At 45.6% G+C, this 26,460-nt stretch overlaps 7 protein-coding genes across 12 annotated transcripts in view; 5 read left to right on the top strand and 2 right to left on the bottom strand.

Annotated features, from left to right (window-relative positions):
• The first annotated feature begins 216 nt into the window (after positions 1-216).
• LOC121599286 (U1 small nuclear ribonucleoprotein A) lies at positions 217-1,230 on the top strand. Its single transcript, XM_041926994.1, has one exon. It carries the CDS (start codon positions 357-359, stop codon positions 1,005-1,007), a length of 651 nt encoding a protein of 216 aa, XP_041782928.1. The 5' UTR covers positions 217-356; the 3' UTR covers positions 1,008-1,230.
• A 240-nt stretch (positions 1,231-1,470) lies between these two features.
• LOC121599288 lies at positions 1,471-2,035 on the bottom strand. The gene is made up of 2 exons (XM_041926997.1): positions 1,873-2,035; positions 1,471-1,796 (listed from the first exon to the last, which is right to left on the bottom strand). Exons 1-2 carry the CDS (start codon positions 1,967-1,969, stop codon positions 1,582-1,584), a joined length of 312 nt encoding a protein of 103 aa, XP_041782931.1. The 5' UTR covers positions 1,970-2,035; the 3' UTR covers positions 1,471-1,581.
• A 49-nt stretch (positions 2,036-2,084) lies between these two features.
• On the top strand, positions 2,085-2,899 carry LOC121599287 (39S ribosomal protein L35, mitochondrial). The gene is made up of 2 exons (XM_041926996.1): positions 2,085-2,212; positions 2,288-2,899. The coding sequence occupies exons 1-2, from the start codon at positions 2,188-2,190 to the stop codon at positions 2,839-2,841; spliced, it is 579 nt and encodes a 192-aa protein (XP_041782930.1). The 5' UTR covers positions 2,085-2,187; the 3' UTR covers positions 2,842-2,899.
• Positions 2,900-2,952: 53 nt separating this feature from the next.
• On the bottom strand, positions 2,953-4,665 carry LOC121599285 (fumarylacetoacetate hydrolase domain-containing protein 2-like). Of its 2 annotated transcripts, XM_041926992.1 has the most exons (5): positions 4,585-4,665; positions 4,205-4,364; positions 3,739-4,138; positions 3,341-3,672; positions 2,953-3,271 (listed from the first exon to the last, which is right to left on the bottom strand). In XM_041926992.1, the coding sequence occupies exons 2-5, from the start codon at positions 4,318-4,320 to the stop codon at positions 3,112-3,114; spliced, it is 1,008 nt and encodes a 335-aa protein (XP_041782926.1). In that variant the 5' UTR covers positions 4,321-4,364; positions 4,585-4,665; the 3' UTR covers positions 2,953-3,111. The 2 variants fall into 2 exon arrangements, with proteins under 2 accessions (XP_041782926.1, XP_041782927.1); XM_041926993.1 differs by lacking the exon at positions 4,585-4,665 and having other exon boundaries at positions 4,205-4,407.
• An 81-nt stretch (positions 4,666-4,746) lies between these two features.
• On the top strand, positions 4,747-6,820 carry LOC121599284 (quinone oxidoreductase-like protein 2). Its single transcript, XM_041926991.1, has 3 exons — positions 4,747-5,285; positions 5,356-5,978; positions 6,049-6,820. The coding sequence occupies exons 1-3, from the start codon at positions 5,109-5,111 to the stop codon at positions 6,491-6,493; spliced, it is 1,245 nt and encodes a 414-aa protein (XP_041782925.1). The 5' UTR covers positions 4,747-5,108; the 3' UTR covers positions 6,494-6,820.
• A 267-nt stretch (positions 6,821-7,087) lies between these two features.
• LOC121600656 (odorant receptor 56a-like) lies at positions 7,088-8,621 on the top strand. The gene is made up of 4 exons (XM_041929476.1): positions 7,088-7,388; positions 7,455-8,215; positions 8,299-8,451; positions 8,527-8,621. The coding sequence occupies exons 1-4, from the start codon at positions 7,088-7,090 to the stop codon at positions 8,578-8,580; spliced, it is 1,269 nt and encodes a 422-aa protein (XP_041785410.1). The 3' UTR covers positions 8,581-8,621.
• Positions 8,622-26,053: 17,432 nt separating this feature from the next.
• LOC121600654 (transcription factor SPT20 homolog) overlaps positions 26,054-26,460 on the top strand; it is an 84,331-nt gene continuing 83,924 nt past the window's right edge. For all 5 annotated transcript variants that reach the window (XM_041929469.1, XM_041929471.1, XM_041929465.1 and 2 more), the window contains exon 1: positions 26,054-26,268. The gene's annotated coding sequence lies outside the window, so the exon portion shown is untranslated. The remainder of the gene's footprint in view (positions 26,269-26,460) is intronic.

Here is a 26,460-nt window from a genome sequence, read left to right as displayed (position 1 = left end):
TTTGATCGGTATAATAAAGAGGTTATCTCAAACTCACTCCGCTCGACTTGCAATTCTACATTAAAATAAAATCAAGCCATGTTTTTTTGTTTTATTTTTTCAATGAAAAGCCGACAAGACAGTGTCTGTGCGCAGTCGGTTCGAAAGTCGTAAGCACTCAACCGCACGCTATAAACATGCGACCGGCGCTCGGTCCAATAAACGTCAGACCTGACAGCTCGCACAGGGCATGAACATTGTTTAGCGTCCTTTTTGGCGGAGGCAAATTTTCCACACACTGCCGTAAAATTGAACATAATTTACAGAAAAGCTACTGTATTTTAGTGCAAAACTAGTGTAGTGTGCGAGCAGCGAAAATGGACATCCGACCGAATCACACCATCTACATCAACAACCTGAACGAGAAGATCAACAAGGAGGAGTTGAAAAAGTCGCTCTACGCCATCTTCTCCCAGTTCGGCCAGATACTCGACATTGTCGCGTACAAGACGCTCAAAATGCGGGGCCAGGCGTTTATCATCTTCAAGGAAATCTCGAGCGCCACCAATGCGATGCGCACGATGCAAGGGTTCCCCTTCTACGACAAGCCGATGCGCATCAACTACTCCAAAACCGACAGCGACATGATAGCGAAGCTGAAGGGCACGTTCCAGGAGCGGCCGAAGCGCGTCAAGCAACCGAAACCGATCCAGACGGAGGATAAGAAGGCGAAGAAGCTGAAGAATGCGGGCGAGGTGGGTGCGACAAACAATTCGGCGACGGCCGAGCAGCCGCCCAACCAGATCCTCTTCCTGACCAACCTGCCGGAGGAAACGAACGAGATGATGCTGTCGATGTTGTTCAACCAGTTCCCGGGCTTCAAGGAGGTGCGGCTGGTGCCGAACCGGCACGACATTGCGTTCGTGGAGTTTGCGACGGAACTGCAGAGCGGGGCGGCCCGGGAAGCGCTGCAAGGGTTCAAGATTACGCCGACGCACGCGATGAAGATTTCGTTTGCGAAGAAGTAGAGGGAGGCGCTGGTATCCATCGTTACCCAAGGATATGCTGCCCCTTTTACACTGGAAGGAGGTCGTGTGGAGTCATCCGGTTGTCGAGGCAGCCACAGGTAAATTTTGAAGCTGTAACTTTGAACTCAATCGAACTGAAACCAATAAACCATGCATTAAGCATTGCACTTCCGCTATCATGGTATTGTCGGTTAGGTGATTGCTTAGTATTTAAAACAACAAAGCTTTCGATGGTGTTTTATTGCTCATTTAGGTAGCTCTGGGGGGAAGGGGAATGTTGGGTTTTACATTTTATCTTCCTATAGGTATCGGAGGTATTGGTTGTGGAGCTATTACCGCGCTTCAAACAGTTGACCTCAACGCACGTGTCGTGACGGGTGAAACTGGTTTGAGTATCCACGTGCACATTTGAGCCATGGAATCTGTTCCAGTAAGTATTTGCTAACAAAAATTTGAAACATACTTTTAATTTCAATAAACTTTATTGTCAAAACGATCTCCGTTTTGCCTTTAAACATATAGTACAGCTCGCCCATGAACAATCCGAACCACAAATCGTTATACAGGTTTAAAACTATCCCTTCGAAGAACCCGCCTCGCTTGCATCATTCTCCGCCTGCTTTCGATGATGCTCCTGGACCGCCAGCTGTGCCTGGCTGAGCTTGGTTTGCCCCTCGTACGCCACCTTCCGTATGTCGTCCTCGTTCTTCTTGTTAACCGTCTTCGTAATGACCTGCTTCAGCTTGTGCGCCTCCTCAAACTTGTGCTTCTTCGACTGGATCGGTGCATCTGTGCAAACGAAGAAGAGGCAATTGTAATCTAAACGCTCGGAAATGATAAAAACACCTGCAATCATAACACTTACTCTTTCGCTTATTGAATGCTGTTCCTTTCTTCTTGTTGGCGGCTTTCTTCGCATTTGGCGGTTGTTTCGATTTTACCTTCAATTTTCCCTGAGCCATTTTTGTCCCGTTCTCGTTTTGGTACGCAGCGATTGAGCAGACGTAAACAAACACAAAGCATGCGGTGGCGGCGCTCGGGCGCGTTGACAGCTGTCAGTGCGCGTGCAGGAGGTGAAATACGCCAATCCGCCGTCATTACGTGAGGAGCTCGTAATGTTTTGAAGAGCTTTGGTGGGGAATTTTCTGCCGGAAAGAACACAGAAAATTCCACAAGCAAAATGATTAGGAATATAGCTTCACTGGGTGAGTTTCGTGCACCTATTGCGTCCCTTTTCTTTAGTGTGTTGTGTTGACAATCTTTTTCTATGTATCTTTTAGCTGTACGCCAAATGGTGCAAACCAGAACCTTCGCTAGTCGGATGCAGCCGGTGGGGTCATCGCTTGCACTAAACACAGGCCGCACGTTTTCCACCTTTTTACGATCCACCGAAGCTTCATCCCTTCGCAGCACGATCGCCGGCACTCCTTCCAGCCCGACCGGGCTCATTAAACCCGTCGCCGCCGTCCGGCTGCTCGATGCCGTAGCGTCCTCGCCACTGCTGCAAACGCAACCCAGCCGTACCGTGATCAAGTTTTCACTGCGCAAAGGCAAAAGGAAGACGGTGAAGGCGGTCATCAAGCGCTTCAAGCGGCTGGATTGGGGCGGATGGATACGGACGCTTTCCGGCCGGCATAAGAAAATGTGGCGCAAGAAAGCGAACCGCAAGCGCCGGCTGCGGCAGCACGTGCTGGTGAATGCGACACAATCGACGCTGCTGGACAAGATGGTGACCAAGTACTGGAAGCGTCCCCGATACTACATCGACGATCCGTACACACCGTATCACACGCGGGAGGAGTTTGTCTACACCCGAAGGAAGCCGCTGAAGTGAAGTTACGGGGAAGGTGCATTTGTAGTTGGAACATTAAAATGAACGTGTTAAAACGCAACGACCGAAGAGCTCAGAAGTGCTGGGGGTGCATTTGAATCCGAACACACGCGATTTAATTTCCCTCCATTTGAAATGAAGTATAAATTGTAAATATTTTTATTGTGCTTCCTTGTCCCAAAGTCCAAACGAACCCGTAAAATGGCAAACTGTCGCTCCGGGGGGGGGGGGGGGTTGGTCAATTGTTCTTCCTATTTCTTTCTCCCTCTCGTTTTAGGAATCAGCAACGACCTTGTTCTTGATTTTGCCAAGACCCTCAATCTCACTGTCGATAACGTCGCCTGGCTTCAAAAACTCGGCCGGCTTGCGATGCATACCGACACCGGCCGGCGTTCCCGTCAGAATGACATCCCCAGGCAGCAGTGTAATGGATCTGGGGAAAAAGAAAAAATCAATGTGAAAATCACCTTCCAAACTCGCTCAAACCCCCCTCCCTACTCACTCAGTAACCCGTGCAATGATGTCGTCAATGCGGAAGATCAGCTCACTCGTGCTACCGTTCTGCTTCTCGACCCCGTTCACGCTGCACTTGATCGCCAGCTGGTGTGGATCCTTCACCAGCGACTTGTGCACGGCAGCCGGGCCCAGCGGACAGAACGTATCCATCGATTTGCCAATCAGAAACTGGCCACCGTTGCGCTGTTTCTGCCAATCGCGTGCGGAAATGTCCTGCGCCACGGTGTACCCGAACACGTAGTCCATTGCGTTCGCTTTGGCCACACTTTTCGCCTTCTTGCCGATGATGACCGCCAGCTCCACTTCCCAATCGATTTGCTACAAATTTAAATGCATTTAATTAACATCATTTAAGATCCTTCCCTGCTGCGCATTACCACATACATCGGATATCTTGTGCGCGATCACGTCATCATGCGGACCGACGATCGTTGTCGCATACTTGCTGAAAAACATCGGCTCCTTCGGGATCGGTTTGTTCTGCTCCTCGCAGTGCCTGCTGTAGTTCAGCCCGACGCACAGAATCTTCTGCGGATTGGTAACCGGAGCGAGCAGCTCGACGCTATCCACCTTGAGCGGGGCAGCTTTCGCGGCCGACGCTTTCACCTCGTCGAGCGAAACGCCCGAGCGGATGAGCGTTATCAGGTCACCTTCATATCGGTCGGAGATGTCGGACACCTGGGTGCCATCCTCCGATAAGACACCGAGCCGCTGCTTCTCACCGGTGGCAGCCGTACGGAACTGAACGAAACGCATCGCTTTGACGGTGGAGTTGGAGATGAATCTTTATGGAGGTAAATAATAACTCAAATTATTTTCCTTTTTTTTACATTACAAAAACGCATATTACCTTCTAGGAGAAACGGCCTGTGGATGTATCCAGCTGGTAGACTTGCCTCCAAACGCACCGACGATGGCACTTGACAGCCGTGAACTGCGTACGGCAATGCTGGCGATCGTCGTCATCGTGTCGCTGGGGTGACTTTTTCCAAAGCGGTCGACCGAGCGGACTACACACACGCACAGTGAAGCGAAGCAATCGAATGGAAGAGAGATTGATAATTTTAGCCCAAATCTGCTACTCCCTTATCTGTACGGCGGGTTGTACGGGGGTGGGAGGTGTGTGGGGTCATTTTTCACATTCAAATTATAGGTCATGTGGTGGTGGTGGTGATGGTGGTACAAATTTGAAGCTCGAATAGGTAAACAATTTTAAGAGGCGATTCTTACAGAACGTTTTTCGTGCGCTTTTTCGTCTGGGCTGATCTGGTGGAGGGTGATTACCGCATCAAAACAAACCAGAAACACCCAACACACACATATGCAGTGTATGCTTTCAGTGAGGGGAAGTTATGCTGCTTGCACACATACACACATGCTGATGGCGGCTGCTTGGATTGATTCAAAATGTGCGCCTGGTTGCGTGTTGTTTTGATTCAAATTTTTACCGTTTTTTAATTTCAACGATTCAAAATGACAATTTATGTACGATTTTTTAAACTTATTTGAAGTTCAAAATATCTCTAAACTCCTCGTCCACATTTAATTAACCTTTTCAATAATACAAATTCAAATTGCGCAACCGAACGTGGCCCAAAATGTCCCAAATTCAAAATTATGATCCAAGCCGGCTTCAACCGAACTGTCAAACCTGTCACCTGGTGTGGTTTGTTTGGTAAATACAAGAGCGGCGGACAGGAACCGCGAGGAGCAGTAGCTGCAACAGCACTTTGCACAGGCACAGGCTTGCTAAAATGTTAACCAAGTTACTACCCAGACTTTCCAGCAAATTATGCGAAACAACCATCAGCAAGTACGGTGGACAATGCATCAGTGTGTGCTACGCCCACAAGGCAGCCGTCCTGCGCGAAGCCGGCAAACTCGTCGCACTGGAAACGGTGAAAAAGAACGAGAAGCTAAAAAACGATGAGGTAATCATTTGGGCGTGAATCCGTTGTGCCACTTTCGCCTACTAAAACCGTTCCATTGCATCCGTTTTAGGTGCGCGTTAAGGTACACTATTGCAGCCTCAACACAACGGACGTGAAAATCATTGCCGGCAAGCATGCGGAGCTGAACGTCCCCTTGCCGTTCATCCCCGGGCACGAATTTTCCGGCGAAATCGTCGAAATCGGCCAAGACAATCCGCACCATTTCAACCGGGGCGATCGGGTGGTGGTGATGAACGATCTGCAGGACCCGAATGGGGGCCTCATCTCGGAGGCGGTCGTGAAAAATCGAGACGTGTGGACCGTGCCGCAGTCGGTGCCGCTCAAAGAAATGGCCGTCCTGCCGTACGGGCACGGTACCGCGCTGCTAACGTTCGCGCTGCACTGCAATTTGCAGGAAAACGATCTGATACTGATAACGGCCGGTCCGGCCGGTATGGGACTGGCGGCGATCGATCTGGCGGTCAGCGTGTACAAAGCGAAGGTGATTGCCGTGTGCGACACGGAGAGCAGCTCCGATCTGGTGCGGCAGAAGGGCGCCCACAAGGTGGTCAGCATGACGAAGAACAACTACACGAAGCTATACAAGAACGTGCAGGACGCGATGGGCGACAAGAAGGCGAAGCTGGCGTACGATGCGGTCGGCAAGGGGTTGCTGCATCTGCTTGCTGACTTGTAAGTTGAACATCATCAACTCCCAACAAAATGAAAGAATGTATTTTATTGTTCTTTTTTCTTTTTGCAGCGTTGAACCAACCAACGGGCAGCTCATCTCGGTGGATCCCTTCTTCAACGCGTCCAAATTCCCCACCGAGGTGCCCGAATTCGAGCGCCCGAAGCGAAAGGAAAAGGAGGGCAAACCGGACCAGGACCAGGAATCGAAGGCAAAGCTGATCCAAAACGTGCGCCACTTCGATCTGTACGAGTATCCGGACGTCGATACGTACCGGCAGATGATAGCGGACACGATCGAGATGCGCTCGGAGGGTATGATAGCGGGACATATTAGCAAAATCTTTCCGCTGGCCAAAATCCAGCAGGCGATCGAGTTCATACAGCAGAAACAGTGCACGGGCAAGGTGCTGATCGATGTGCAGTGCCCGGATGAGGATGACTGTCCCGAGGGAAAGGACAAGAAGGATAAGAAGAGCAAGGAGGGGGATGGGGAGAAGAAGAAATCGAAAGATTAGATAACGTTTAGAGGTTTGAAAAACGGGGTTTTGGAGGGTATGCAATTGAGCATTTTCGTTACACGGTAGGAGAGGGGCAATCATTTTCATTGTACTTAACTCATCTATTAATTTTGCACTATTTTTGAGCTTGAGTTTCGAAGGAAGTAATCCTAATGATCTAAATTGATACAGTCATTATACACTTATTGTTGCAGATTTATATAGTTGCCCAGGTTCACTAGCATTTTCCATTTACTGCTGCAAGTTACTCTAGTTATGCTGATCGTTTGAAAATATTTATTCATTTCACACAAAAAACGATTGTATTCCCTCTCAATGCAAGTATATTTTTGAAAGAAAAGCCTCATCGGTAAAGAAACGTAATTTGACGCTATAAGACATTAGCTTTCCAAAAGCAGATGGCCAACGTTCTCGTATGAATTATTAATCCAGTTCGAGTCCAGCTTCAGTGACACTGATAATTGCTTAAGCATAATTATCTTACAATTATCACCCTAATTAACGTTGCACAAACAAACAGAGGGTCCAAAGGGCCCGCTATAAAAGCCTCCCTTGTCTGCTGCGCGCGTCTTAAAGTTTTGTCCCGCAGCGATGGAGCTGAAGGAAGAATGGATCCTTCCGGACGTGGTGTACGAAAATCCGCTGCTGAAGCGTACCCTGCTCGGGCTAAAGTACTACGGCATACTGCTCGGTCAGTCACAAAGCTACAAGAAAGTGCACTGCTTCCGGGGCATGGTGTTTACCGTATCGATGGTGCTGTTTAACTGCACGCAGTACATCGATCTGTGGCAGGTTTGGGGCTCCGTTTCGGACATGACGGCGAACGCGGCCACCACGCTACTGTTCAGCACGACCATCTTTCGCATCATCTTTTTCTACTTTCATCGGGCGCGTGAGTAGTAAATTGTACTTTTGTTGTAGTATTTTTGTGCTAAAAAATTTGATTTTGTCGTTACAGGATTTAACAGCATCATTAAAGCCGCTCACGACGGTATCGAGCGGATCGTGAAGGACGGTTGGACCGATGAGCAGAGCATTGTGGGCAGCAACGTGCGCTATCTGAAGCGGCTTGCCGTTGTCTTCTGGAGCTGCGCCCTAGTGACGGCCAACATGATGTGCGTGTATTCTTTGGTGCAATATTTAACGTATGAAGAAGGACCATCCGATGGCACTGGGGCGAGTTCGAACATCACGCGCAAAGGGCAACCGATTCCACCAACGCCAATTCTACGCTCCTGGTATCCAGCGACCGATGGCAAGGATAACCACTTCTTCGAGATTTACCTCATCCAGCTGTACATCATGTACGTCGGCCAGCTAATCGTACCGTCCTGGCACATGTTTATGGTCACGCTGATGATCTACGGCCGCACCGAGTGTAGTGTGCTGAACCATCGGCTCTGCTTTCTGGAACGCTACCACACGGCTGGAAAGGACGATCCTACCGCCCCGGTCAACAACGCCGAACGCCGATCGCTTATGATCGATTGCATCAAACGACAGGCAAGCTTGGTATCGTTCACCAGGGAGCTGGAGCAGCTAACGCGTGCCGCCGTGTTCCTTGACTTTGTCGTGTTTTCCGTCCTGCTCTGTGCGCTACTGTTCGAAGCATCGATGACGCCGTCCGGGGTGCAGGTGTTTATCGACGTCTGCTACATAACCACGATGACGACGATTCTGTTCCTTTACTATTGGCACGCGAACGAGATACATGCGTGCGTGAGTATTTCGGGTTTTTTTTTTCATGGTCGAGTAACTATGGCTTTTGGGCTTTAATTTGCGATGTCTTTTTTTCATTGCAGGCCGACCGGCTTTCAATGTCGGCGTACAAAAGTGACTGGTATCGGTACGATCGCGGCACGAACCGGATGCTACAGATCTTTATCCTGTACAGCAATCGGCCCCTTAAAATGCACGCCTTCTTTATCTCGATGTCGCTGGACACGTTTTTAGCGGTAAGTGGAATTTGGCAGCTCTTTTTTCATACCATTTAACTCTAAACTAACCTTTGCTAACTACACTCCATCCAGATTCTACGCGCGTCGTACAGTTATTTCACAATTTTAAAGCAATTAACCGACTAACTTTTAGGCGAAAAGCTTTATTCACTTAGAATTTTCAAAAAGCGTAGCGAAAGTGAAACTAAATTAACTTCTTTGTTTTTCTCTTTTATTTCATTCATTTAATTATGTTGTTTGTTATTTTGGAATTGATTTTATTATTTTACATTTCCTTTATTTTTTTTTCTTAAAAAAATATTTTCCAATTATTTATATGCATTTTAGACATTTTCCTTTAATTTAGGTTTATTTTCATTAAGAAACATGAATAGAGTTGGATTGATAACATCAAAGAAACAATTTAAAAAAAAATAAAATTAAAGATACACTAAAACAGTGAACAGAAAGATACACAAAGCACTAAATGTAACAGAAGCATAAAAAAGAGAACAAGCAGTAGAAGAATTAGAAGATGTAAATCAGAGATGATGAAAATGAAAAAAAAAATAGAAATAAAATGAATAACTAAAAAGAAGTGTAAAAAAAGAAGTAAAAGAAGTAGAAGATATTGAAAAAGACGAAAAGGAAGGAATAGAAGAATAAGAAACGAAAAGGCGTAACAAAATAGAATGTTTTTCAACAAACACGATATAATCGATCAGGGGAATGCGATAAAACACAATCAGCTGAACGAATAAATACGCACAAAACAAACGTATTAGTGCATGATTCACCGGTCCACCGGCTTTGTACATTCGTTTGGGGTGTGAAAATAACCCTAAACTCGCAACCCGTTCTCCACAGCTCCCTCCTTCGCCCCTCGCTTCCCAAATATGGTCAAAAATCGGATCAATTCCACAACTTCGAAAACCATCGATCGATCAAGTAGGCACAACGGCACAACACCCTTGCCAACACACTCTCCCTCTGCCCTCATTAGCCGCTACCGTGTGACAGTCAGTGGTTTGCACATAACGTGTTTGGTTTTCGTTTTGATTTATGTTTTCATTAGATCAAAACGATTGCAATTTTTGATCCCGCGCAGTGCGTGTGTGTCCCTGGGCCAATCGAAAAAAAAAAACGCATTTTGTGCAGGTGCAGATGCCGGTTATGGCTAAATGAAAGAAAAAAGGAAAAAAAGAAACAGAGTGATTTTAATCCCCCATCAAGAGCAAGTCGAGTGAAGGGCGTCGGATCTGCGTAATGCGTGCAGCAGCGAGGCGTGGTCTGCCGTTCTGCAATGTGCGTGTGCGTTGAGGTCGTGCGAATAGAAGTAGAAAAAAAACACTGCAAGCCCCAAACCGAAAGGGAACTAACGAAAGGGGAGACCTTAGGGGCGTGCAGTGGTGCAGTGTTGGCAAATAGAAAAAAAGGCAAACAGTTTGCACCACATAATTGGCACGTTTGTTTTCAACTTTGTAGGTTAGGTGCGTTCTAGAGTAGGCGAATCGCGCAAACACATACGCTGCACTGCCTACTAAGACCAGCGGTGTAAGTGTGTGATACTACGCGTGTACGTGATGCTCACTTCTTAATTAATTGGGTGTTCTCCATCTTTCTTTGCAGGCTTCCTAATGGGCTAAAGAGATGCGGTCCTAAAAATCAGTGCCGAAGACGCTGAAGATGGCTACCAACTCGACCGGCCGTTGGATCGCATTACACGATTAGCCACGATTGGCCGAATCATCGCTTTCCTCTCGATCGAATCCATCGCCTCGATTGGCAGACAGTCAATCGGCCCGGTTAACGAGATCTACTTTTGGCCAGACGGTGTGTGCGCGCCCAGCAGGGATGATTGTTTGAGCGAAGTAGAGACGCTTCAGGTAAGTGTGCGAAAAGAGGCGTAAAATGGGGCGGTTGCGTTGGGTATAAATTGAGTCCGCGTATTTGATAACTTAATATGTAATCAAATTAAACTGACGACATAAACCCACCATGCCTGCGCACACAACAAAATCGTTCGATTCGTTGCAGTCCAATTTTTTTAAATTGGGTTTGGTCAGTGAAGGAGAGTGAATATAGGCAGAGTAAGACAATTCCACCGCTTTGTTCACGTTGACCAGTTCATCCGGCCTGCTAGCAGCAGCAGCAGCAGCAGCAGCACACGCTGATGCGGGCGTTTAGATGGCGTTTCCCAATTACCCAATACTACCACCACCACCCTTTAATTCTTCAAGGTGGTGCTCCATTTCTCGCATGCTTTGGGGGTGGTGAAAACCGAGCAAAAAACGGTAAAGGATCGGTGATTTATGAGGTCACTGCCGGTGCCGGTGTGTGAGGCGGTGTGGAGCGTGCCCGCGCGCACTCAATCTTAAGATGCAATCGATCCGGATCGTTCTTGCAAGCCCCGAGGGAGTTTGATTTCCATGTGGCTCTCGCGCCAGCAGTGCAAATTGCAGCAGCAGCAGCAGCAGCAGCAGCAGCACTGCACACTGCACCAATTAACCCGCGGTCTGCAGTTGTGCGGGTGGATGATGGATGATGGTGTAATGTGCCCTGAGGTTGCAGAGCGCTTTTTGCTACTTCTTTTTTTGTGTGAAAAATCACTATCCCCCGCGCGAGGCCCAGTATCATGCGGGAGGAAAACAAACAAAGCGTGTGAGATGGGCGTTGTTATGCTATGGGTTTGGCGGGGGCAACAGGGAGAAGTGGTCGATGATTTATGTTTTCTCGGTACAGTTTGACGGGGTGGGGCTTTTCTATCGCTCGGAAGATCTCGGTTTGCAAATGGTAATGCGTTTGTAACACGGTAACATGTGTTTCTTTCCTCTGTGTTCTGGCCGATGAATAATGTGTAGCAAAATTTGTTGAAGAGTCGAAGGTCGACGCTGCCGCGGTGTGTAGGATAACGTTTTGAGTTCTGTTCAAGCGGTGGGAAATATATTCACCCAGACCAAGACCACGACATAATGGTGCAACAGTAAAGAAAGAACCGTAGCTTTTCATGCGGATGTGGATAGCATCCACCTGTGCCCGATTACTTTGGAAAAGGATGACAAACGACAAGATTATACTCATCTAGAGTTTGCAGTTTATTGAACTAATCATTATATTTGTGCACTTGTCGCAACAATTTCTACGTATTCCAATGATTCAAATACGACCAAGAATTTTGCGACCAAGAATTTTGCGACCAAGATTCATGCGACCAAGACTTTTGCGACCAAGATTTTTGCGACCAAGAATTTTGCGATCAAGAATTTTGCGAGAATCTTGGTCGCAAAAATCATAACCGAAAATTCTTGGTCGCAAAAATCTTACATGACGAGAAAGCTAAACATGTCTTATACTGATAGTAAACGCAAATCGCTCTTCTCAATAATAATAATTTGAACGCGGAAACACTTAACATTAATATTTCTTTATTTCAAGCGGATGTATTCTCCTTCATCCGCTCCCATAACACAGATTCAATATCAACCGTACTCCAGATTAAATTTCTTCAAGGATTTCGTTTACGCATACCTTGGCCGGCTTGTTTTCTGCTGTGGCTTGTGGTGCACTTAGCAACAACCACACGGGAAGCGAATTGTAATTTCAGCCTTAAACATGATGCTGTGATGCGAAATTGAGTGAAACCGTGCCCCGGGTTTGGGCTGGAATTAAGACCGACGCCAGACCATGGGACTGTACTGTAGCGGGCGGGCGCGTGTTGTTACTTTCGCACCCAAATTATGCAACCTGATTCCTGTCCAGATTCCGCGTCCAGCGTGGGGCGTTGATATGCCGGCCGCTCAGAACGCCGACACAAGGGTGTGGTATTGCACGGAAACACGCTCGTGAAAGTGAGGGCAAGTGAGGGGCCACGCACGCCCTCTCTCCTCGTTGTATCGAAAACAATTTTGCACACCGATAAATTAACTCTCCGCCACGGTCAGCTATAGAGTGTGCGGTTGGGGCTGCTGGCCTGCGACGATATGTGCCCTCGATGGCGTAGCGTGGGTAACTGGAGCAAGGACACACAGAAAAGCCGCTGGAGAAACATGCGGGAATGCGGCATAATTCGTCTGTTGGGCGTACACGCCGGACACACAGGAACGGGACGAGCGAAAGCAGGGAGCTCAGATAGACACGGATTGTTTTATGGGTTGGGCGCTACTGCAACGTCGGCTGTGTTCACCCTTTCGCCCCAACAAGGTGTCCCTGCTGCGGGACACACTTCCGAGAAATGGTTGGCAAAACAGGCGAAGGATACAAAGCGGAATGACACGCACGCATGATTTAATGCGCGATTTAATATTTCAATCTTTTCAATTTCCTTTCAACCCAGAGGGGAGGGAGGGGCGCGGCGGATAACATATGTCCGAGTGGTGTGCTGTGATTTGGCATGCATGCAGGGGAGATACTGGAGATTAACACAATGGTCACAACCCCGAAGCCAGCCGATTGTGTTGTCCGCGTGGTGCCGCGGGCGTACACACAATACACAATTCGCCTGAGCGGAATGATATAAGAGAAATGTGACCGCTTACATGTGCGGCGCGACATTGAAAGTGATCGCTTTTTAATCGTGCCAGAAAGAAATGCTTCTGAAACGGGCTGATTTAAACAACGCGCGTACAAGGCAAGCTTGTGTTCCGTTTTTTTGGTTCATGTCTCCGAATTTAAATTGTGAAATAAAACGTCGTGCCGTGCTTTACATGCAGCAAAACATCATCATGCGTGGAGTAAAGGTTAGGCGTTGTCATGTGTGTGTTTCCACCGTTATAATGATGGTGATTATGTTTTCAACAAATGAGCTGCATTGTTTTTTGCTGCCCGTTTTTAACCTTCCCTCGGGGAAGGTTTAGTTCGGTGCGCGGGCCGGCTGTTTCGGGTGAGTTTAGGCGCGCAGCATCCTTTTTGTGTGAATGTCTTTGGGTTGGGTGTTACTGTAAGTTTTTAGCGTTGTGAAATTGCAAAAGAGGAAAGGGTTAATGGTATGGGAATAATTAATCTAAAGAATGGAAATTTGGTTCATTTTATGGGGGTTTTGACCATCGAGTAAATTAAAAGCTTATCCTAAACGCTTAAAAACTTAAACTTACAGGGTTTTCAATGACTTGCAATTTACTGGCTAATTCTCAATTATGTTGTTTGTTTTACTTTGTCAAACATCAATTTTAAGGCCAATGATTCTACTTATTTTTAGAACATATTCGTATTAAGTTTAGAAACATTCAAAAATATCGTTTAGAATATTGTTTTACATACTTTTTTATTTTTCACTTTTATTAGATTCCTTTTAAATATTCTTGTCTCTAAAACAAAGGAGATGCTTTACCGTTTAGTTAGTTCATGGAGTGAAGAAATTAGGAGCACAATTCGAAAAAATCTCCTTCGATTTAAAAAACAAAAAAAAACCATATAAAAATATAACCTTCTGTTTCATCGGAAAAAACGAGGTAACGAAAAGCTATTTAAAATTCAAATTAATACAAAATAACAAATACTTATTATATCTCATGCCATATGTTAGTTAACAATTATTTAAACAACAATTTAACAAAAAAATCACAGTGTTTATATGAGCTTGGAAAACATTTTTGCCTCAGAAAAGTGTTTTTTTTGCAGGATGCAAAATCACAACAACGATACATTTTGTTTATCTGATGCTTAGCCTTAAACAGTATTAACTATTTCATTGCCCACTTATTGTTTTAGATATGAGCACAAGTTGGGATAATCCGTATGATGTTAAATTAGATGGAAAAAAAACTATAGAAGTAGAACTCAAGACATATCATATGTTGGTTTTAACTTCTCCAATTTGCGTCATGAATTTATGTAACAGCTAGGATATCTGTTTCTAAAAGATAATTTAAATTATGTAAAAAATGTAACAGAAATTAAAAATCAACCGAAAAGCCACACAGTCATACCAACGAAGGAGTAGCCGAACTTTCCAGCACACCTAACACATGCGTTTCTACTCCTCTTCTTTCTCCACACATACACACCCCCCGGGGGCTATGTGTCTTAAAAGATCTGCGAACATACACTTATCTCGCTGGCACGATCTGGTCGTAGTAAAAACTGTCTAACTCGGCAAAAATCCCCGAAGTACTATGACATACAGGTTAGGCAGCGATAGTTTAAAGCTAAATCAAGCTACCGAATTAATCGGAGACCTTCTGGAAGCGCTGCCCCGGTGTTTGTATTAACGTTTAAGGGTACAACAATGTGTGCGTTTTCGTGTTCTGTTTTCTTTCTGTCCGCTTTAGTAGACGCTACTAATCAATTACCCCCAAAAGCACATTCAAACGAGGGGGACAGGACGCAGCCATAGAGAGGAGCGCGGGGATGGGGTTAATTCGCAACACGCGAAACTCTGTCGCCGCACAGACGCGACGCGAGGGCGAAGCGACAGGTGTAAATTGTCTAATTGATTTTTGACGCCTATCCAAGTGACGAAACGAGTTGCAGAAGATCGCGTCTCGTCATCGGAACCCGATCCAACCCCAAAAGCGCATCTCGAGGGCACCCCAAATTGGGCGTCCAATTGTGTAAAGGTTTGGTAGAAATTTTGAATTCGCCTGCATTCCTGCGGGGGTTGTGACGAAATGTGGTGGACGAGTATGCAAGGGTTTTTTTCTCTCTCGTCCCTGCTTTATGGGGTGGTATAACAATTACTTCATCACGGTAGAATCGATGCACCAACCGCTTGCTGTGAATTCAATTTTTCCGTTGGCACGCCGGACGCTGCTGCTTGTTTGCGCTGACCAACAACAGCAAAGGGTTAGATAATGTGTCGCTCAGGTGTGCGGCATTGGACGGCCACAACACTTTCGAACATTTCGTCAATTGGAATCTTTGCCCGGCCGGCAGATTATGATCACGGGGCCGGGAGCGCCTTCTTAGCCAAATGGTTCGGGGGCCCATTCAAACATGCCCGAGCTTTATGACCAATTTTTGGTTGTTTCTCTGTCTGTCTGTGCGTCCGTTATGTGCCCGTCGACCAATAAGGGTCCCCTGCCCCCAATCCTGTCTCTCTCTCTCTCTTATTGGTTTGGCAATGCGATCCCCGCATTGCAAGCGAGCTATGGATGGGGAGAGAAAAAAACCCCCCCCCGGTACACGCACCCCGAATGCTGTGTGTGATTGTTGTTGATGGACAGTACGAAAATGAATTTCCATCATACGGGACCGCCAGCACCGCCTCCCACCGCCAAAAAAGAAGCATTAGATAACGAAGGCGCTCGCGATCACGATCTGCTTGATCAGCAAGTGCCCTTCTTTTCTTTGTTTCCGACCAGCGCTGTACCGCACAGCCGCATCAAACGCAAGAAAGCGACGCATTTTTTTTCAACTATTTGTTTTTTTTTAGTGGGGGGTGGCTTTTTTTCTTGCTTTTTGCGCTCCACTGCCAATGAAAGCTATTTTTGGGGAGACGAACCCCCTGCCACATTTCCCCTTAATGCTTCCTTCCCTTGGGAGGCTCATTAGCTTGGCCGCCGGACGTTTTGGAGCGGTGGTGGAGCACCCTATGGGAACCGTACATCGGTACGGGGGAGAGGGAAAAAGCACACACTCATGAAAATTCGTCCACCGAAACCGTTTTCATCGTTCGATGCGTTTTGTGCATGTGTGTTTCAATCAAGCCGCCACGGTGGATCAGGATGGGCAATTGGTGGGGTGGGCTGCAGATTCCAACATCGCATAGTTATCATAAATTAATGCGCTCGGCGTGATAATTGTCCTCTTCCTTCTTGCCATTCGATGATGCGGCGATGTGAACGCATTCCGATCGAAGACATTGTGCGAAGAACTGAACGCATTTTTTTTTTCGGGTGGAGTGAAGTTTTGAAGGAATTGAAATAGATATAAAAGAAATGGTAGATGGCGTGTCGATGCACTTTCAAAATGGATTCAAATAGAAAAATATATCATTTACCAAAAGATGATCCAAAATTGTAGTATACAATTATTTATGTATTGTCACGTTGTCGTTTTTATTTCAGAAGGAATTTGTGACGCTAGATTGGATGTTTGATTGCAGTTTTTATTTTGTAAACACATTTAGCAGGAAGACTTTCGCGATGAACTCATAGAACTAGACCAGATGGTATTGGTGAAAACATACTGCTGTAAAATCTTTAATTTCCGGTTTAAACTCCAGCTGGATATTCTTAGGTACCAGCCTACATATCCTTCCATGTAATTTTATTCCAATGGTAATTACAACATCGAAGATCAGAAGGTCGGTGATGAGGTAGCATCTCATCGTTCTATAGATCCAATATCGTACTCTTAATCCTGTAGGATCCTTGGATTTCTGCGCCAAAAGCCATAGGCTTCCCAATCTTTGGATCAGAAGTACCTTACGGTAATGGCCTGATTATTAGGCTAAGAGATGAAGACTCTGTCCACAGCAATTGATTCTCGTGCACAACCCTGCGACTCTTTCAGAGGGCTAATCCATTGTCTAAACTGCTTTCGAACCACGATTGGAGGTAAAATATTCTACGCCAATTTGATGAACTTATGAGTTCAAGTTTTGTCTTTCCTGGTATAATTTTGTTATTATTATGAAGGTTTCATAAAGGTGATACACACAAAAAAAAAATAGCAAAGAAAAGGTAATTTAGTCATTCGATAGTTAATTTGGAGACGTATGGAGTGAATTCCAAATTTAATCTATAGGATCATATTAAGCAATATTTCATTTATACGTTAAACTTTAACTCAATGTTATTGCAATGCATCATTTCAACGCAATTTCCTTTTGCGAATGCTTTCATTTGATAAAGTAAAGCTTATATTTAGCATTGCAGTTGTTAGAGAGGTAAACGGTTCCATTCCCAACAGTAGTCACTCTCTGCATTAGTCGACACAAGGCAAAGTTTTGCAAAATTTCGTTTAAAATGTATGTTTTCTTAATATAATCCGGTAGACCAAACCGTATAGCTAACCCAAAATGAACTCAAACATTTTAGATATAGCGTTTATCTTCGATCATGGAATAATAATCCTTTGGATTATTTTATTGTAAAATGTAAACAGTAAATTTCGTTTCATTTATTTATCTCCCCAACTAAACAAAAAACATAAATTCCACAAAAAAAAAATCGGAAAAAGTCCACCTTAAAACATTCCATTTTCTTCAACCTTCATTTCGAAACCCTCGCTCTGTTGGTTTCATCCGATTGATACAATCTGCCACTCGGGGACCTCCCCGGGGCCTACCGGATTTATCATATTCGAATCTCGCCGACCCCGCTCCACGGAAGCGAGAGCTGATTGAAAACGAACCCATTTCCGACGGGTTCCCTCAAAGAGAGGATTTCGAGAAGATGGAAATGGTTCGCGGTGGTGTGGCCCCTTTGCAACCGGCAATTAATGGCAACCACACGGCAACCACGACCGCTATCCGTAGGCAGCGCAAACCCTTCTCCTGCCTTTTTTTTTTGTTTCTGTACGATCTTTGGACGCACTTTCAATTTCGTTTTCAATTTGTTACGCACCTCGTTTTGGGGAGGCGCTTTTTTGTTGTTGCTGAGGTGGAGCATTTTGAGGGGATATCGCATTGAGAGATAAAAGAGCTTGTTAGGGAGCTGATTAGTATATTTGATTGTTTCGTAAAATACATTCTTTTGGTCGGTTTTTTTTTGCTTTCCGCTACGCACTTTACGTCACATCACTTTCTCATCTGTTTCATACACGTGTTGATAATGAAATGAGCTTTTGTGTTCGTGTGGGAAATTAGTTCAAATCATAACCAATTTACAAATGAATGAAGCGTGACACATGCCTTTTTTTTTAGATTTAAACAGTTTTGATGGTTCCAGAGCGAGGTTGGCCTTAAAGTGTGCGATATGTTATATCCTTGAGCCTTTTTATCATTGTCCAACCTGGGACAAGACATTCCTTGTACCACCTACGACGTTGACTAATTGATCGCATTTTGGTAGATTCCACCTCACAGTAAGCGCTCCAAATTTGGCACTAACGACACTACACGCGCGAGAGAAAAAAAAAGCGGCACAAAACAATGACATCCAAAATTGCACGCTGTGGTGTTGGCAACCTTGAAGCGACAGATAGCATTGCATTGCAATGTTGCATTGACTAATTTCGATCCCTTCCCAGCGCCCTGGCACACGGTAGAAATGAAAATATAACCTTGCCCAGCAGTCGAGCCATACACGCGCGCATGTATTTGGGGTGCTTTATTTTCCCTTTCGCCGCCACACCCGAAACGGTAACAAAAGTTGGGGCCTGTCGCCGGATCACACAGACCTCCAAAGACAAAACTCCACCAAAACTTTGCCGAAAGCCGAAGGAACACTCCAACGGTTTAATAAACCCGGCCCACGGGTAGTAATAATAACAAGTATCAGCGTGTGCGGGCAAAAGAGTCATAAAAGTCATCAGATTTGCGAGAAGCGAGGTGTAGGGAAGGGTAAAAATCAAAACAAAAAACCTAACAGAGGGGCAACAGAAACAGAACCGACCAACCAAATGGTAATGGTGCAAAACGGCAGTTTGAAGGCAACCGGCAACGAAAACAGGTGGTAAATCGCAACAAAAAATGGAGTCCTCAGCATACAAAACAACAAGACAAATGAGTTTAACTACCATCCTGCCCACCGGTCCCTGTCCTGCCCCGGGGTGTGGTTGGTGGATGATTGGGGATCGCTTTTGTGGGAAGGGATCGCTGTTAATCTTAGAAAGGCGATCTTTGCGCTTGATGTTTATTGGGAATGGGTCCCAAACAACATTAGAAGTAGTTAGAAGGTGTTAGACTTCCTGTCGAATTGGAAGCAAAAAAACACCCTTTTTCGAAATGCTAATCAAGTGGATTTAATTGTCAATCGTGTTGACGCTGATTAGTTGAGGTTATGTTTGCCCAAAGCTCGTTAAAAGTAAAATCCAACCAGACCTTGATTAAGATGACCTTCCTACCCCCCCCCCCCCCCAGTACAAAGTGTCATTGCTACTACCTGTACGGGCGTTTAGCGTCTCTCCTCCGCCGCTGTCAACGCAGTCCAACCTTCCCGATTGACAGAGGAGCTTGTGTGTACAGTACTAATTGAAAATGGCCGCTTCGGAGAAGAGAATGACAGGAACTGTGCACTTCGGCGTCGACTGTTTTAATTGCCCGATCGCCGCCCGCCCGCCTGTCAGCGTCATCGATTCGATGCGATTGATGCTTTTGTTCCAATTCATCACACTTGGAATGTACCGGGGGATTTTTTCTGATGTTGTACCGACAACCTGAAGTCACACCTTGTCTGTGTTTATTTTTTACGAATATATTACATCCAGGAAGCAGCAGCAACAGTACACGACGTTCTCGACTGTCGATCGATGATCCGAGAATAAGTGAAACCGATTTTTAACGCATCGATTACTTGAATTTGATGGATTGTTGCTGTGTGTAAATCGTACCGTCGTATGAAACATGGCAAAATGGAATGGAATGGAATGCAGAAGAAAAAACACACACACACAGCTTTTCATCATTCCGGGTGGGGTTTTGTTTATTGTAATCGATTTTCGAAACCGCTCCGAATTCGCTACGATGTCGAGGTTTTGGTCCACAATGGTCACATAATAATGTTGCCCCTTGTGCTGAGTTATGGTATTGCCGTCCGATTTATGTCCATTTGTCCACTCGATAAGTCGATTGGCCAGTGTAGTGATCGGGAGACGGCAGGACATGATCGCATGGCAGACAGAGGGTGGCATTATTTTATGGCAGCATTGATTGCAACTTGATTATGTTTAGAGTCCATTTTTTTGTGTGAAGAATTTATCTGCCTGAAATGAATGCTATTATCGTTCATTTCGAGTAATTTATGATTAATTCTTTGCCTTTTTAGAGGATGTTGATATTTGCGTAACGCACTTTATGGCGGAATTTTGAAGGTTTATTGATGTGTGCCGGTTGGTTGTTTTTCCACTCATTGAAGTCTGGCGTGGTTTTTGCGCTCGAATATCTTCTTTTTCGCACAAACTCATCAAGTAATACTGCAAGTAATGTGCGCAGGAACATACCGTCTACACATAAACCTCCAAATTTGCAACAAAAAAAAAAAAAGAGAAACAATTCACCTGCTGATGGTGCAAAAAAAAAGCACATCAAATTCCACATCCCGAATGGAGAAGGGTTGCTCGCATCGCTTTCCGCGCATTGAAGTCACCCTGTGCACCGCCGCGCCGCGTCCGCCGGAAAGGTCAGCGCTGAAATCGAATCGTTTCGGACGGTTCCAACGGGCACACGACACGGCTGTTTTGTTTAGCCTCGCGCTCTAACGATCGTCAGGTGATTGAAATATCAAGGAAATGTGCGATGCGAACGCCGGACACAAGTAATGGCCGGTTGGTGCCGGGCGCGCGCGCGCGCGCGCCTTTGAGACGGATACGGCCATTTAGTCGGAGTTTGACGGGGAGCGGGTGCACTCGCTCCATCTTCTGACGCCACATTCTACACACATTCTACACCGTGGTGCGGTGATGCGAGCGGATTCCGAGAGATGCCGGAGTGTCGGGTTCGCATAATCTGGAGTAGCAGTGGGGGTGGTGGACAGTGTGGTGGTGATGCAGTTAGATCATCAGCCGCATGCTGCTTGAGGACTTTCGCTAGAGCGTGCCGGGCAAAAGCATCAATTTCCATAGCGTCAAGGAAAACGGCTTCCTCCTTCCCCGAGTGTGAGCCATTCCCCCACAGTCAGGCCCAAACCGTCCGACCTTGACATCTTCACTGTGTGTGGTGATGGGCACGAGGAATGGGGTTTGATCGTTCAAGTCGTAACCGCACACCGCCCTTACCGCCACGGGAGGAAACAGTTAGGCTGGCAGGCAGGCGACATTTTCGGACGGATGCGCTCATTGTTAACGGTTAATGAGCAACGCGACCAGTGCTACACGCGCACGGTGAAGTCGACCAATCCTCTCGGTCGGTCGGTGGTCGGATCCATATGGCAACCTGTGGGAGCGTAACGGTGCACACTAGCAGCACAAGAGGGTTTCGATTCCCTACCACATACACCGGGGTAATAAAGGGGGAAAACCCCCCGGGTACCTTTCGCGAAAACAGACAATCCAAGCGATTGTCGACAAACGTGTGCGTGGTGGTTGATTTCGAGAAGTAGCGCAATAGCGCAACAGTTTGTTTGCCAGATATTGATTGTAAGCAGAAGGGAAGGGGAAATGACCCAACTGGGAAAGTAGAACTGTTCGTGCACGTTAGAATTGTGCTGGAATTCGTTGTACTCGGAATGGGAATGTTACTAGCGGCATAGCAAGGAAGCAAGTGCGCCGTTCGAAGCGTACAGATGAAGGGGAACGAGTAGATGCTATAAACATTTTATGGACCATAATTTGGTTAATAAGTATCTGTGTTCTGGCGTTTTTTTTTGTTTGCTGTCTGGTTCTACGAGCAGGACGTAGACGCACAGTTGAATGTGAATTAAGGGCATCAGGTTAAGTTGTAAATATTGTGCGCGCAGCTAGGGCAAATGCTAGGTTCTTCGGATAGTGTTTATTACTTTGGAAAGCGTCTGGCATAACCTATTGACACATAAAACAAAGAATAGGGGATATGCTTTATTCAGCAGACGTCACGCACTTGAATGTTGTAGTGAACATTCTATTTTTTTTGTAAGGAATGATATATTTTTTTATGTTTTGAAGTTGTTTCCCATAAATTAGCCTTATTCTTGTGTACATCACTTGTGACCTTCTTGAACCTTTGACAGATTCATTTATATTCTGCTTTAGGAATCGTTTAATGATTCATCATTACATTCTTAAGAATTCTTCTTAAAGAAGTCTCATTCGAATCACGAGGAATCTAATTAATCTTTCGATGCTTTTACTCCTTTTTTTTGTATTTAGAAACGGAAGTCTTTGGCCATTTCATATTTATTGTGACTTGTTTGACCGATGACAAAAGAAAGTTGATTCGTAAAATGCTGAATTTTAAGATTTTTCATCCGGAATTACTTGTTTTGGTTTAGTATTTATGAGTCATCAGCGATTATTGAACCTCATCAGTCAATATTCTGACTCATTGATTCATTGCGAAAATTAATTCTAATTTCTGTTTTCCGAATCTGGATTAGATTAACCCGAATTTCTATTGTTTTTTTTTATATAATCCTGGTGTCAGCTTTTGTCAATATAAATGGTAAACTGAATATTTAAATTAAATGATCAACGATTTCGAATTGAAATACACGGTCAGAATTATCTGAAAGGGTTAATTTAGTGGCTAAAACGTCAAGCATTCACTCCAAGCATAATTATACAAAATTTAATATTTTGCCTGGAAACCGTGATATTAGACTTACGCGGAAATTCGAGATACGCGGTTTTTTGCGGCCATTTTCGGTCCCCATTAATTGTGTAATCCAGGTGGTCCGGCCTGTATACTATTGGCAGATTTGAGTAGTATTGATATATTCTAACAGATGGCGCCACATATTCAGATTACCAAAGGATCAATGATCGTGTATATTTTTTAGTAAAAAATTGATTCTTGATATAACAGTGTATCAATTCAGCAAATGTTTTTGCTCGTTTATACAAAATATCAAATTTTGCGCGTTGGAAGAGGTATTTATGGAGCATTTAGAGCTCGTTATGCGTTGTAAACTACCTTTGAGAGGTACTCGTTATGGAAGGGTCCGCTCTATGTATCAAATGTGTCATTTTATCCGAACCCCATTTCATACAAACGTCTTATAATAATCCACATTAAATAGTCCACTTTTTCGACACTTAAGTATGATTGTGTTACTTCCCCTAAGAACTCACACACACACACACACCAGTTTTACCCAGCGCTTTCCCAATGTTCACCCCACGGTCGGCATTCTTCTCACGGCAGTGTATTTATTACTTCCCATCCCGCTCCACCTGCCACCATCGTGCCGAAGACTTATCGCCCGGCACAGCCCATCCAAAAGCGACGGCCCGGGCCTTTGAACTACTCTGCAGCAAGTTCTGCAACGGCATGTGCAACAATGTTGCAAATTTGCCGAGCGATTTCGTGGGCAGTCGACGAGGTTCGCGGCTCCGCGTGTGTCGGTGAGATCTGCAAGAAGCAACCTACCTCTTAGCAGGCAAATGGACTATCTTTCTACAGTGCACACAGCGATTGAGCGTGCATGGTGAGGAATCGATCATTAGCAGCAGGTTCTATTGAAACCTTTAGCGCGGAAACGCTGTTCGAGGAAACAGCCCGGGCGAATAAATGATAGAAACCATTAAAGCATTAAAGGTTATACTAATACGAATTATTACTAAAAACATGGGCTTCCACTACACAATCGCTGCGTCAAGTCCGTTCCGTTTTTTGCTTTATTCACCACGTTATTCTTTGCACGCTGCAATCGACAATCGACACGGCCACTACATTGTTGCCTTTGCAGGGGGGGGGGGAAACACACAGGTTAGATAAACATTGCTCTTGCACTTTATTTGCCCACATCTTGGCAAGAGTCTCTCCTCGATGGCTCTTCGACGCTTCGGCGACGCGACGGCTTCGGGATGGATGGATGGGTCGGAATCAATGCGCGCGCGAGATACACACAAGTGTCCCGCGTAGCAGGGGGGAGGGATATCGTACCTTGCGCGGCTATAGCACCACAGCATCCTCCTGCTGCTTCATCGCAGTGCTGCTTCAGCTATCCGTCACGGGAATCTTTATTGAGGGGCGAGATCATTTGCATTTTTTAAGCGAGTGCCATGCGAGAGCCGCCATAGCCATGCGATATAGAGAGAAGGATTCTCGAGAAGAAAGCTTAGTCAATCGCGTTTGCAGTCTCGCGAATGAAGCGATCGCGCAGTGAATGGAATATATGCTCGTTTGCTGTTTTTGTCGTTTACTTCCACCGCTGATGGGTTAGATGTATGCGTGCTGTATTAGAGACTAGAAGCGAATGGGACACGGTATCACCTCAGCTCAGCTGATGATATTGGGAGGTGGTGTGAAAAGTTCCGACTCTGTCCTAAGACGGTGCCCATTTGAAGCTTATTTTAATGATGACGACCAAAGCGATCCTGCAGGACAGTCTTGTTTAACCTGCCAATGCCATGAGATTAATCAGAGTTAGGTACTAAGTCTTAACAATATAAGCTTATGGATGTTATTTACAAATTTGCAGGTATTTTAAGTCAAAAAAATCTTTTGAGATGGTTCAATCGATTCACAAAGCGATTATTAAACATAATTAATGACAAGAGAACAAACATTTTTCTTAGTGTTATAATCGTTGTCGCTTAAGTTTGTCTATAATCTAAGTCGAGTCAAGGCGACTACCATGAATCTGGTTGAATTTATGAGCTGATGTATTAGCAAAATAGATGCTGGAGCACAAGTTGATGCAATTTATATAGGCCTGAAAGCAGTATTTGATTCTCTACCTCACGCAATTCTGCTTGCTAAACTAGATAAGCTAGGACTTCCCTACTCGTTCCTGCAGTGGCTTGTGACTTACCTTATGAATCGCTCGTACGTCATCAAAATTGATACACACATATCTAAAGAAATAATCAGCAGCTCGAGAATATTGGGCAATATTGGGCCGCTTCTCTTCATCTTATTCGTCAACGATGTCACACGTTTACACGTTTTACCTCACGATAGTGTCTGACTCTCTGCATTGAGAAATGCTTCTGTGTGTCCTTTGGTCGACGAAGGAGTCCTACCATTTCTACCTACTTGATAGACGGCACCGCAGTTAATCGACAACATTATGCCAACGACCCGGTCGTTCTTCTAGACTCAAGATTGCATTTTAAACAGGACTGTGTTTGGAATATTCGTGCGTAGTCTGAAGCCCAACTGCTGTGTCTTAAATTGCTCACCCTGAGACGATTCAACGAAAACTTACGCGATATGCCCTACGCCTATATCCCTGATGCCTATATCCTATTAATTTATCAAATACTAATCCTTAAAGACAGACATTTTTTTAGAGATCATCATTGTTTGGAGAACATCGAAAATACATTAAAATCATCGAGCTAATCTTGAATCAGAGTATTCATGATCATTGATGATTGAAATTACTTAAACATTTATTAGACATTATGATTTTGGTTCGAGTTGCTTTTCTCTAAAAAGAAAAGTAACACCAATTCATTCACCGTCAAAACGATCCTCCAAGTGTCTAGCAAATGTTTGCTATTGCACTTTTCGATGCACCTTCGCAGCCTACCTTACCAGCGCCTCTACATGCAACCAACTCGAACTCTCCCGTCCTAATGCCTATCGCCAGCGCCAACGGGCAGCAACCCACCTCTCGGCTCGCACGAACCAACTTCTCGGGCTTTTGCGCGCCGTAGACAGGCGCACCAAACAGCTCCGTAGCTCGCACGTCCGTTGTGCTCCTCCGCTGCCACCTTGCCAGGCGGACAACAGAGCCCCAATGGTTGTTGCGCACACATTCCTCTCCTAGGCATCGTTCGCTCGCTCGCTCGCGCGCTCGGGTTCGTGGCTTTGAGTCGTTCGTTCGGTTCTCTCTTGGCGCTCTTGGCGGTTTCGGCGGTCGGAGATTTTGCAGCGCACGCCACGCGGGACACGACGGCGGAGATCCCCCACCATTCGCCGTTTTTCGTTTGATAGCCGCGGATAGTTGTTGAACCGATCGCGGCACAAGCGACGGTGGCTGCCCGTGTGATCAGTGTACGCAACACAGTCCGTGCGCGCAGAAGGTGATCGTCCCGTTTGCGGACCGTTCGCCACCCGTCTCTCCCTTGTTTGGTACTCTACTACGCCGCTCCGCTTTCCGTCGCGTTTTCATCGCCGCGTTTCAAGTGATCGTGCAAGTCTTTGCAACCGTACGTAAAAAAAAGGGGAAGGGCAGCAGAGAGTGTGTGTGTGTGTGTTTTTTCCTTTCTTCATATCGTTCCCACTTGCTCCAAAAGGGCTTCAATACAACAGCGGATAGCGGTTTTGATTACTGGTGATAGTAGCTCAGCTGGTCTCAGCTCTTGCCTGGTGGTTCTTAACACCCCGGGTGAGGTTTGAGG

Source organism: Anopheles merus, chromosome 3L (assembly GCF_017562075.2).
Source record: "Anopheles merus strain MAF chromosome 3L, AmerM5.1, whole genome shotgun sequence".
Taxonomy (NCBI): Eukaryota; Metazoa; Arthropoda; class Insecta; order Diptera; family Culicidae; genus Anopheles; species Anopheles merus.
The sequence above is the reverse complement of the archived record's forward strand: the minus strand, read 5'-3'. Positions and strand labels throughout refer to the sequence as shown.

What these genes read in the sequence shown, in the direction of transcription:
- LOC121599286 (XM_041926994.1), top strand. Translation starts at nt 357, where the DNA reads ATGGACATCCGACCGAATCACACCATCTACATCAACAACCTGAACGAG.
- LOC121599288 (XM_041926997.1), bottom strand. Translation starts at nt 1,969, where the DNA reads ATGGCTCAGGGAAAATTGAAGGTAAAATCGAAACAACCGCCAAATGCG. An exon ending in AGCATTCAATAAGCGAAAGA is followed by an intron (nt 1,797 to 1,872) that starts GTAAGTGTTATG and finishes TCGTTTGCACAG; the next exon opens with ATGCACCGATCCAGTCGAAG.
- LOC121599287 (XM_041926996.1), top strand. Translation starts at nt 2,188, where the DNA reads ATGATTAGGAATATAGCTTCACTGG. An exon ending in TAGGAATATAGCTTCACTGG is followed by an intron (nt 2,213 to 2,287) that starts GTGAGTTTCGTG and finishes TGTATCTTTTAG; the next exon opens with CTGTACGCCAAATGGTGCAA.
- LOC121599285 (XM_041926992.1), bottom strand. Translation starts at nt 4,320, where the DNA reads ATGACGACGATCGCCAGCATTGCCGTACGCAGTTCACGGCTGTCAAGT. An exon ending in CAGGCCGTTTCTCCTAGAAG is followed by an intron (nt 4,139 to 4,204) that starts GTAATATGCGTT and finishes ACCTCCATAAAG; the next exon opens with ATTCATCTCCAACTCCACCG. An exon ending in TCGCGCACAAGATATCCGAT is followed by an intron (nt 3,673 to 3,738) that starts GTATGTGGTAAT and finishes TTAAATTTGTAG; the next exon opens with CAAATCGATTGGGAAGTGGA.
- LOC121599284 (XM_041926991.1), top strand. Translation starts at nt 5,109, where the DNA reads ATGTTAACCAAGTTACTACCCAGACTTTCCAGCAAATTATGCGAAACA. An exon ending in AGAAGCTAAAAAACGATGAG is followed by an intron (nt 5,286 to 5,355) that starts GTAATCATTTGG and finishes CATCCGTTTTAG; the next exon opens with GTGCGCGTTAAGGTACACTA. An exon ending in CTGCATCTGCTTGCTGACTT is followed by an intron (nt 5,979 to 6,048) that starts GTAAGTTGAACA and finishes TTCTTTTTGCAG; the next exon opens with CGTTGAACCAACCAACGGGC.
- LOC121600656 (XM_041929476.1), top strand. Translation starts at nt 7,088, where the DNA reads ATGGAGCTGAAGGAAGAATGGATCCTTCCGGACGTGGTGTACGAAAAT. An exon ending in CGAACGAGATACATGCGTGC is followed by an intron (nt 8,216 to 8,298) that starts GTGAGTATTTCG and finishes TTTTCATTGCAG; the next exon opens with GCCGACCGGCTTTCAATGTC. An exon ending in CGCTGGACACGTTTTTAGCG is followed by an intron (nt 8,452 to 8,526) that starts GTAAGTGGAATT and finishes CACTCCATCCAG; the next exon opens with ATTCTACGCGCGTCGTACAG.